This window comes from Hipposideros armiger, unplaced genomic scaffold, assembly GCF_001890085.2.
Source record: "Hipposideros armiger isolate ML-2016 unplaced genomic scaffold, ASM189008v1 scaffold_619, whole genome shotgun sequence".
NCBI classification, from domain to species: domain Eukaryota; kingdom Metazoa; phylum Chordata; class Mammalia; order Chiroptera; family Hipposideridae; genus Hipposideros; species Hipposideros armiger.
Genome location: NW_017731969.1, coordinates 388,013 through 398,916, shown reverse-complemented (window position 1 = coordinate 398,916; position 10,904 = coordinate 388,013). Strand labels below are relative to the sequence as shown.

General features: G+C 47.1%; 1 protein-coding gene across 1 annotated transcript; it reads left to right on the top strand.

Annotated features, from left to right (window-relative positions):
• The first annotated feature begins 3,766 nt into the window (after positions 1–3,766).
• On the top strand, positions 3,767–9,943 carry C5AR2 (complement C5a receptor 2). Its single transcript, XM_019625209.1, has 2 exons — positions 3,767–4,085; positions 8,233–9,943. The coding sequence occupies exon 2, from the start codon at positions 8,248–8,250 to the stop codon at positions 9,262–9,264; it is 1,017 nt and encodes a 338-aa protein (XP_019480754.1). The 5' UTR covers positions 3,767–4,085; positions 8,233–8,247; the 3' UTR covers positions 9,265–9,943.
• The last annotated feature ends 961 nt before the right edge of the window (positions 9,944–10,904 follow it).

The following is a 10,904-nucleotide window of genomic DNA, read 5'->3' as shown; positions in this document are numbered from 1 at the left end:
GCAGTGTCACTGGCCCTCATATGTGGGATCCGAACCGGGGCCCTCTGGCATCCCAAGCCAGTTCTTAATGAACGCGCCACTTGGCCGCCCCCGTGTGTGGTTTTTGATAGTAAATGTTGGTTCCTGTGCTGAGCCCCTGGCAACAAGGTTGTTGAGGGGAAGACCTGAGCCCAACTATCTTCAGGTCTGGGTGGGGGTCACCTATTAGCCCCTGGAAGATCCTTGTGGTCCTGGATGTCCCTTCTCCCTCGACTGCCAACATCCCTCCTGCTGCCTTCCTCCCAGGCTGGCCCCAGGCCTGGCTGGTTCTCTCTCTGTGTCTCACTTTCTCTGTCTCTGTCTTTCTTTGTCTCTCGCTATCTCTGCCTCTGTGTGTCTCTGTCTCTCTCTCTCTCTCTCTGCGTGATCATTCCCTGTCTCCTCCACAGAGTTTCTTCCTCTGCCCTTAAATGCTGGCTTTCTGGAGTTCTCTCTTAAACACGCTTCTCACTTTTGCGACTTCAACCAATACCTTCATAGCTCTCTGCAAGGTGTGGCTCCCACACCCACTCACCTCTCCCAAATTGACCTTGGCATCTTCTCCTAAACCTCTCTCTCCCCTTGCATCCCCATCCCAGGGGAAGGGGTCCCTTTGACCCATCCTGGATGCCACCCTATTCCCACCCCACACCCTGTCTGGTCCAAGTCTTCCATCCTCTCCTGCATGTGTCCCTGCCTCTCCTCCTGCCTGGTCTCCCAGCTGCCTGGCCTGTTTATAAAAGACCATCACTGTTCCTATTCTACCTTCCTTCATGGCACACCGCCTCCAGAACGTTCTCCCTGACTTCCTCTGCATCCCCAACCCCATGTTCCATCCCTATTCCTGGCCATCCTCTAGCTTTCCTGGTTTGGGGAGTGAGCTGTAAGCACTGAGGTCTTCCCCTCATTCTGATTTGGGAAGCAGATGCTACCCCAAGAGCTGAGCTCAACAGTGGTCTTCTAGAAACACTTGGAGGCCAATGAGTGGGATCTAGGTGGCTTCTCTGAGGTGGCTTCTTTTTAGCTTCTGCCCGGTGTTGACCAGTCCTGCCCAGGAGGGAAGTGGGCAGAAAAGTCAGGCAATTGCCAAATCTGAGGCCAAGGCATCTGCTGGGTCAGCAAGTCTGAAGAGGAAGCAGTGAGCAAGGGAAGTGGGTGATGGGTTTGGCTGAGTCTACTCTGTTCCGCCATCCCTGCCAAGTTTCCCGTCACCCACCCACCTGTTTCTGAGACCTAGTTCCCCAGGGCCTGGAGTGTCATTTCAGTATGGGATCAATATAAAAAGTTATTGAGAGATTTCACTTTTTTTTATATATATACCAAGTCTTGGAAATTTGGTGTGCATTTTGCACTCACAGCATCTCTCATCTCAGATCTACCACAGTTCAAATGCTCAATAGCCTTGTGTGGCCAGTGACTACCATACTGGACCAGTCAGAGCTAGAATTCCTTAACTAATGTTTAGGAATAACTAACGATCTACAAGATTCTAACATCTGATAGCTGGAGCCTTGTACTTCTAACACTCCGAAGTTCTGGTGTCACATTCTAGAATCCTGTGATTCAGTCTTTGGCTAACATTGTAGAGGATCCCTTGGGGGCACGTAGCCTATGACTCCAATGTTCTAAGAGTCTGTGATTCCAACACTCTAGCTTTCAGAGTCTTTGACCCAGATCAGAGGACAGCAAACTCCAGCCTGTGGGCCAAATCTGGCCCACTGCTTGTTTCGGTAAATAAAGTTTTATTGGAACACAGCCATGCCCATTCAGTCTGTGGCCGCTTCTTTCTACCAGGGAGGTTGGGTGGTTGTGACAGAGACCAGGCATGACCTCCTGACCAGCAAAAAATAAAATATTTACTCCCTGTTTCTTGACCAAAAAGCTTTATTGACCCTTGGTCTACATATTCAAAGATTCTAAGATGGATGGTGATTTTACAGATTTTTTTAAATTGTTGCACTTTATAACTTACACATATGTTCCATACATTCTTTTGCATGCACCAAATATCACATGATAATATATGTTGTTTGAAAGAGACTGGTTTTTCCATCTTAGCCTTTCACCCTTTCAGGCTTCTAGAATTCCATTAGGTTGAACTCTATGAGATTGCACTATTTTTGGATGAGGAGGTATAAAGTTTCACTTATTACTTAAAAAGAATTGTAAAATGCACATAACATAAAATTCACCATCAGTGGCGTTTCGTATATTCACAATGTTGTGCAACTGTCACCAACATCTAGTTCCAGATGTTTCATCACCAAAAGAAAACCCCCATACCCATTAGGAGTCTTTCTTTATTCTCCCTCTTTTCCCCCCAGCTTCTGGCAACCATGAATCTGCTTTCTGTCACCACAGATTTGCTGAAATTTAACTCATTTTGACCCACAAAAATGTCCATTTCATATGGGTAAACTTTATAACTTTCTATGATGTTTTCATTCTAAGATTCTCCCGGTGTTGAGGTGTACAGATGAGACCCTGTCCTCGGCCCATAGCATCCCCCCAGGCCCCAAGGGAAGGGCCCCCACCTTCAGGGACACCAGGAAATCTTAGTCTTCTGGAATTCAAGAGATGTACGCCCCGAGACTCAGTGGCTGAGGAGTTTAAGATCGAGTGACCTGAGAAACACACTCTTGTAAACTTATCAGATCAGAGAAAGTTTTAGCTGACCAAAGACAGTCCCCACCCTCAGCTTCTTCCATTCTAATATTTTTCTGACGAGAGAAGGCTCCCACAGAGGCCTGGGGCTGGCAGGATGTGAGAGATGAGGCCTTCCAAAACACGATGCGACCGGGGAAGGGGGTGTTTGTTTCCACGGAATCTGGGGCCAGGCTCAGCCAAGACTGGGTCACTCAGAGAGAGGCCTGGAGACACCCCAGGTTACACAGTGACTTCCAGTCTCTTAACTCGGGAACAACTTCCTCTAACAACACAGTTTAATTCTCTAAACACAACAAAAGAAATGTATAAACATATGCCTCCGCCTCTAAAACACACATACGCAGAAAGACATGCAAACACAAAAAAACTGCTGAACCAAGGGTTCAAAAGTTGGAGAGCCACTTCCTCTTACTAAGCCTGCATTCTTAAAATGTAAATTTCGGGAATTTGTGTCATATTCTTTTTGTTGTTAATTTAACAAACATGTACGTTTGTTATGAACCAGGCACCATTGTGTGTTTTAATCTCTTTGCCCATTTAATGCTTCAAGCAAAACATCCACTTTACAGGTGAAGAGGCTGAGACTCAGGGGGTGCTGAGGCTCTGAAACTCATCAACGGTGGACCTGAACCAGAACCTTATCATTCTGGCTCTTGAGTCCATATTTTCAGCCTCTGTACTACGCTGAGAGGGAGGTTGACAACAACTATGGTCAACATCTTCCCATTTTAAAGACGGAAAACTGAGGCCCACAGAGGGGCTCAGACTTGTTTGTGTTCTGTCTGCCTGTCAGGCCTCAAGCCCTGTGCTCAGTGGCCTTGGCTTTGCTGTGGAGGACGTGACCCTGAGCTTCTCCCTCAGAACATGAGGGGTGGGGAAAATGTTTACCTGCCCTGGGGCTCAGAAAAGGAGACTGGGGACATGGAGGCCGGGACGGGGTGCTCAGTGAGAAAGGCCTCAGGGGGCCCTGTGAGGAAAGCCAAGACCCCCAAGCCTGATAGATCAAACGACACGCAAGTCTGGCTTCAGGGAAGCTGGTGACACTGAGTCTGGGTTGGAGATGTGGTTAGCTCTCCACCCACCAAGACCTCTCCGACCTCCGCTGCCCAGCAATTTGGGGATATGTGAGTCATGGGAAGAATACAGGACAAACACGTCCTGAGAGCAGGAAAAGGCCACTCCTGTTTTTCCCGGTTTATGAAGATGTCCTATGGTCCGTGAGGTTGGCAGTGCCCCAGTGGCATCCCATAGGAGCCCTGGCAAACGGGACGAACTTCCCGGAATCTACCAGCTGCCAGACACGTGGGAGAAACCCCAGGCCTCCTGGGTCCTGGCTGTGGGCCTGGATTGTGCTCCCAAGTGGTGTTTGGCTAAAACCAGAGACCCTCTTGCAAGAAAAGGTAAGGATGAAGGGAAGGAGGGAGTTGGGGGAATTTCACAGTCTTGGCCTATTTGACTCATTCTATTCAGAATCTGGGCATCAGATCTCGAATTTGAGAAACGGAACCTTAATCACTATCACATTGGAATTCACATCAGAAGCCCAGACTCTTGGAATTGACTTGGGCAGAAAGGCTTTTGCAACGATCCAAATATTATATTATTATACTCAGGTGTCTGGGAAATAGCCATTCTCCAACCTGCAGCTTCTGGAAAACGTATCAAGTGATCACTTGCCTGATGAACAAGCCCTTTGACTCAGTAATTCCACCTCTTAAGAAAGGTCCTTTAACCTTATTTTCCTGGATGATATACACACAGAAAGGTGTGCACCTCAGGACTGGGCAGCTCTGCTTATCTCTGGGAGCTAGGCACCCAGGTAACTGGCACCCAGGGTCAAGAAATTGCACGAGCTCACTCCCAGAGTCCCCTCCGTTACCCCCCCAGTCACTACCCACCCCATAGAATTCTTTTGCCTGTTTTTAAACTTTATGTGAATGGGGTCATCCAGTAAACTTCCCAGTAGGTCTGGCTCCCTGCTCCATCTACCCACGTTCATTCTCATGCCATAGGACATTCCACGGCACGAATATATCCTGATATATGTATTCGTTCTCCTGTGGGTGAATATTTGGATGCTTTCCCATCTCGGGCTGAATGTTCCAGTACATGTCTTTTGGTGAGCATATGTGTGCTTCTCATATGTTCAGCTTTGGTGGATTCTGCCTTACGGTTTCCCAGAGCGGGAGTTCCAGCCAGGCCACCTGATGTACAAATATAATATACGTGTGCCAAGAGCATGGGCAAGGGTGCTTGTAACTGCAAGGAATGGGTAGAAATCTAAGTGACTTCTTAGCTTCCCTGTGCCTTAGTTCTCCTCTTCATTCTTTTACTCACCAGATATCACCTAAGCACATGCTGTGTGCCAGAGGCTGTTCTAGATGCTGGGGACACAGCAGGGCCCAAAGCAGAAAAGAGCTGACACCCTGGAAAACGGGGATAATAATAATCCTGCCATTCTTGGATGTGGGAATAGTAACACTGCTTATCTCATAGGGTTGTTATAAGGGTCATGCCTCATGTATAACAGGTGCTTGATAAAGGTCATTGATTATTTGAATGATTACAAAGCAAAAATCATGGTAATTATTTTATATGTAAATGTAAATATAGAAGTAAAATTTATTGTATAAAATAATAACGCCACTCATGCTTGATTATCATTAAGTATCTTTTAGTCTGAGGCTGGTTAATAAGCATGACATGCTCAAACAATGGACCGATTTTTAAGCCATTGTGAACACAGGGGCGATATTCGTGAATATAGGGAAACAGACCTAAGACACATTAAGAGGAACAGATTAAGGGGTGATGAAGTGGGTGTTGAATATTCCCATTTCTGTTTATTATATTAAAAGGGAAATACCATAGACAATTGAATTGCTTACACAGAGAAAATGTCCTGGGTTTTTATGAGAGGGGTGGGGTCTTAAGATGGGGAGACAGGGTGCAGTAGATAAGCTGATAGCAGCTAAAACATGTGTGGTGTTCAGTTCTTCACTCCTATTAACTTGGTGGATTCTCATAACACCCTATAAGGTAGGCATATTATTCTTATTTTATATATGACGAAGCTGAGGCACAGAGAGGTTAAGTGAGTTGCCCAAGGCCACACAGCTGGTGAGGGTTTGAGATTTTAAAGCCTGCACACATTTACTCTAGTGATGAAAATAATATGAAAGCAGAGTACCACACCTCAAACATGCACACACAAAGTGGCTTGACTTGACAGCTTAGCAGCAACTTGGCAGGGTGGAGGGAGTGGGAGGCAGTGTCCCAACTTCCCGTCTGTCTTTCCTGTGGCATCAACCCTGGCTGGAGCCCTGGGCAGTGCCAGCCACCCCTGAGACTCATTAGAGAGCCTCAGGATCAGGTCACTCTGACAGGTCTACCATCTACCTGAACCCTTGCTCTGCGCCGTGTGCTTTACACGTATTAACTCCTCAAGGCCTCCCCAAACCGGTGAGGTAGGTTCACCTTGGTGATTCTCATTTCTCAGACAAGGAAACCGAGAGAGAGCCAACTGAAACTGAGTCACAGACCCAGGTCTGCTCAGGACCACTGGCTGTATTGCCTTGTAACTCTCCTGAATCTAAGATTTTTGCATGATAATATTCTAGGGTCTGGCATCCTGGAGTGGGGTTAACGTAGTTCGAAACTCAGTTGTGTTACTTGCTTAGCTGAGTGGTCTTAGGTAAGTTACTGAACTTCTCTGTGCCTCAGTTTCCTCATCTGTAGAATGGGTATAACAATAGTATTAAGATCAGAGGGTTGTTGTAAGGAGAAAACGATATGATATTTAAAGGTGCTTGGAGCAATGCCGGGTACGTAATGCAAAGTGCTCAATGGATGGTGGCTTCTAACAATAATATTAATAATAATACCAATAACAATAGTTATTATTATTGCTGATAGATTACATCACTTCTCTGCTCAGCACCCTCCCATACCTCCCATATCTATTATCTCACATGGAGTAAAAGGTAAAGTCTTTACAATATTCCACGTGGCCCCTGATATCTCTGTTCTTACTTCCCCTTAGTCCCCCTCGTCTATTTCACTCCAGTCACACTGGTGTTCTCGATATTCCTCAAACAAAACCATCATGTTCCCACCTCAGGGCCTTTGAACTGGCTGTTCCCTCTGCTTGGAACTCTCTTCCCCCAGATTCCCAGCTCCCTCCCTCACCTAATTTATGGTTTTGCTCAAATATCAGCTTCTCAGAGAAGCCCTCCCTCACCACTCATTTAAAATTCCAGTATAGGAAATTAAAAATTCCCTGTGCTTTTTTTCTTTTGCCATAGCATTTATCACCTTTGGGAATACGGGGCATTTGCTTTTTTATTCCTTTACTGTCTGACTCCTCCCACTAGAGTGGCAGCTCCAAGGGAAAAGAGCTTTTTATGTCTGTCTTGTCCCCTGCTGTGCATCCAGTGCCTGGAACAGAGGAAGTACTCCAGAGCTGTGTTGAATTAATGAATGAATTGTAGAGAATTTTATTTTATTTCAACATTTTATCTTTCCTGTTTTCCTAACACTATTGTTATGTTGAAAATTTGCTTTGGTAGGATTCTAGAAACATTCTGTTTCTTGTCCTGGTTGTTAGGTACACAGTTGTGTCCAGGTTGTGAAACCCAGAGAGCGTACTTGTGCGAGGTGTGAATTTTGTGGTCTGTGTGTTTTATAATAACCTAGTTTATGTTAAAAAAAATGACAAAATTACTGCAGAGGTACTTTCATCACACCAAGATTTGAAAATACTGATGAAGAAGAACCGAGTCAAATACTTTTGCTGTGAATATATTAAGCTTTCCCCCTCTTGATGGCTGTTCAGATTCCAATATTTTAAATTCTAGAATTCCAGGCTGCTGATGGACGAGTGTTCGAACATTTCAGTGCTCTAGAACTTCATTGTCCAATAAGGTGGCCACTAGCCAGGTGCTGCTATTTAAATTAATTAAAACTAAATGAAATTGAAAATTTAGTTTCTCAGGTGCCGCGGCCCCATTTCAAATGCTTCATAGCCACCCGGGGCTGGCAGCTACTATGGTATGGTGGACGGCATAGACATAAAACATTTTTGTGGACACTGAGAGTTCAATCAGACAGTGTTGTCTAGAATCCCAAAGAGTGATTGGCTAGGGTTCTAACAGTGTAATATTCTGGAATTCCAAGATTTTTGATCATGATTGTGTTCTACTGTTGTAATCTTCTAGAACTCCAAGATACTCAGAAGCTGGGTTTCTAACACTGTAGTATTCTAGAATTCCAGAATGCTCACGAGCCAGTGTTCTGACACTAGCATTTTAGAATTCCAATGTTCTAAGTGCTGGGGGTTCTAGGTTGGCATATTCTAGAATTCCAAGATGCTAACAAGCTGTAATAGTTCTGACATTGTGGTATTCTAGAATTTCAATACTTGAATGTGCTGGGGTTCTAATGTGGTCATATGCTAGTTTCTAAGATGCTAATGGGCTGAGGCTCCTGCACACCAGAGGCCTGAGAGTTTTTGTCACCGAGGTTTCATGGCCTTTGTCTCCTGCCTAGGTGTCTGGGGCCTGGATGGAGAACACTTCTCTTGTCTATGAGTATGAGCACTATGGCGAGATTCCGGATTTACCTGTGGACTGCCCTGATGGCACCTGTGTCTCCATCGACCCCCTCCGCATGGCCCCACTCCTGCTGTATGCTGCTGTCTTCCTGGTTGGGGTGCCAGGCAATGCCATGGTGGCTTGGGTAACCAGGAAAGAGACCCGCCAGAGTGTCAGTGCCACCTGGTTCCTCCACCTGGCTATGGCGGACCTGCTCTGCTGTTTGTCTCTCCCCTTCTTGGTGGTGCCCATCGCCCGTGGGGGCCACTGGCCATATGGGGCAGTGGGCTGTCGGGCCCTGTCCTCTGTCATCTTGCTGTCCATGTATGCCAGCGTCCTACTCCTGGCTGCTCTCAGTGCGGACCTCTGTCTGCGGGCTCTCAGGCCCCCCCGGTGGGCTGTGGATCATCAGCGAGCGTGCAGGGTGCAGGTAGCCTGTGGGGCAGCCTGGACCTTGGCCTTGCTAATGACTGTGCCCTCGGCCATCTACCACCGCCTGCACCAGGAGCACTACCCACCTCAGCTGAAGTGTGTGGTGGACTACGGCGGCTCGGCTGTGGCTGAGAACACAGTGACCATCACCCGGTTTATTTTTGGCTTCCTGGGGCCGCTGGTGGTTGTGGCCAGCTGCCACGGTGTCCTCCTGTGCCATGCGGCCCGACGCTGCTGGCCACTGGGCACTGCCATCGTGGTGGGGTTTTTTGTCTGCTGGGCTCCCTACCACATGATGGGGCTGGTGCTCACCGTGGCTGCCCCACACTCCACGCTCCTGGCCCGAGCACTGCGGGCTGAACCCCTTGTCATTGGACTCGCCCTTGCTCATAGCTGCCTCAATCCTGTGCTCTTCCTGTATTTCGGGCGGGCTCAACTTTGCCGGTCACTGCCAGCTGCATGTCGCTGGGCCCTGAAGGAGTCACGGAGCATGGATGAAACTGTGGTCAGCAGGAAATCCACCAGCCATGACCTGGTCTCAGAGATGGAGGTGTAGGCTAACGGGAAGCTGATGTGTATCCTCCTATCCCATTTCACAAAACCGGCTTCAGACATGTAGATCCAGGGGCTCAATGATATATCATCATTTACTCCTGTATTCATTCAACAAACATATGTGCAAGGCCCTATTATAGGCACTGGGATGTAGCAGGAACCAAAACAGACACACACGTCCCTGCCCTCAGGGAGCTGACATTCTCATGGAAGAAGACAAACAATAAGCCAGGAAAGAAAGAAATATGAAATACATCAAGTGGTGATAAGTACTAAACCTAAGGGAGACAGAGCTGAGTGGGGCAGGGATATAGGTCAGCCAGGAGAGGCCTCTTGGGTAAGGTGATATTTGAGCCAAGACCTGAAGAAGGGAGGGAGAAAAACATTTCAAGCAGACGGAACAGCAAGCGCAAAGGCCTTGGGGCAGAATGTGCTTGGCATAGTCCAAGAACAGGAAGAGGCCAGTGTGGGTGGGACAGAGTAAGCAAGAGGGAGAGTGGTGTGAGACGAAGGGAGAGAGGCAGCGGGGAACAAACTTTGAAAGCCTTCTAGGCCATAACACATGTTTGGGGATTCATGGGAGGGCTCTGAGCTACCATTACCAGATAAAAATACAAAAATACCCAATTAAATTTGAATTTCAGATCAACAACAAAAATTTTCAGCAGGAGTATGTCCCATGCAATACTGGAGCTAAAACTAAAAAATTATTTGTTGTTGATCTGAAATTCAAATTTAATTGAATAGTCTGTAATTTTTTGCCTCCCATAAATCAGGCAACCCTATTCTTAGCAGAGAAATGATTTGACTTAGATTTTAATAGGATCCCTCTGGCTGCTCGTGGACACTGGACTGTGGGGGAGGGGAGAAGGGAGTGAGGAGCTATTGCAATAGTTGATGGTGCAAGAGGTGATGGTGACTTGCATCAGGGTACCAGCAGCTGAGGTGGTGAGAAGGTGACAGGTGACGGATTTACTTTGAAGGAAAGGCCATGTTCAAGCTCTATGGCTTGGTATTCAAGACCTCTCTCCATCACTGGACACGCTTATATTCTAGGTGCTCAGACCCTGTAGCAGGCAGTATAAATGGCCCCCATCCAAATCCCCTGAACCTGTGATCTTATGTGACAAAGGGGACCTTGTATTTGTGATTACGTTAAGGATCTCGAGATGGGAAGATGATCCTGGATTATCCGGCGGGCCCAGTGTCATCACAAGGTCCTTATAAGAGGGAGGCAGGATGGTCAGAGTCAGTAGCCGGAGATGTGACAATGGAAGCAGATGTCAGGGTGACGTGAGGAAGGGACCACGCATGAGCCAAGGCAGGCAGGCAGCCTCCAGAAGCTGAAAAACGCCAGGAAATGGATCCTCCCCAAAGCCCCCAGAAGAAACACAGACTTGCCAGTGCCTTGATTTCAGACTTCTGATCTCCAAAAGTTTAATTGAGTAAACTTGTGTTGTTTTAAGTCACTAAGTTTGCGGTAACTTGTTACCGAAACCACAGGAAACCAATACGGATCCTCTGGGTTGTATTCGCTTCCTGCCTCTGGGCCTTTTCTTAAGCTGCCCTGACTGGTAACCACTAGCTATCAATATGCAAATTCAAATTAATTCAATTAGGGCCGGCTGAGTGGCTCAGTTG

Coding starts and splice junctions, on each gene's coding strand:
- C5AR2 (XM_019625209.1), top strand. CDS start 8,248: ATGGAGAACACTTCTCTTGTCTATGAGTATGAGCACTATGGCGAGATT.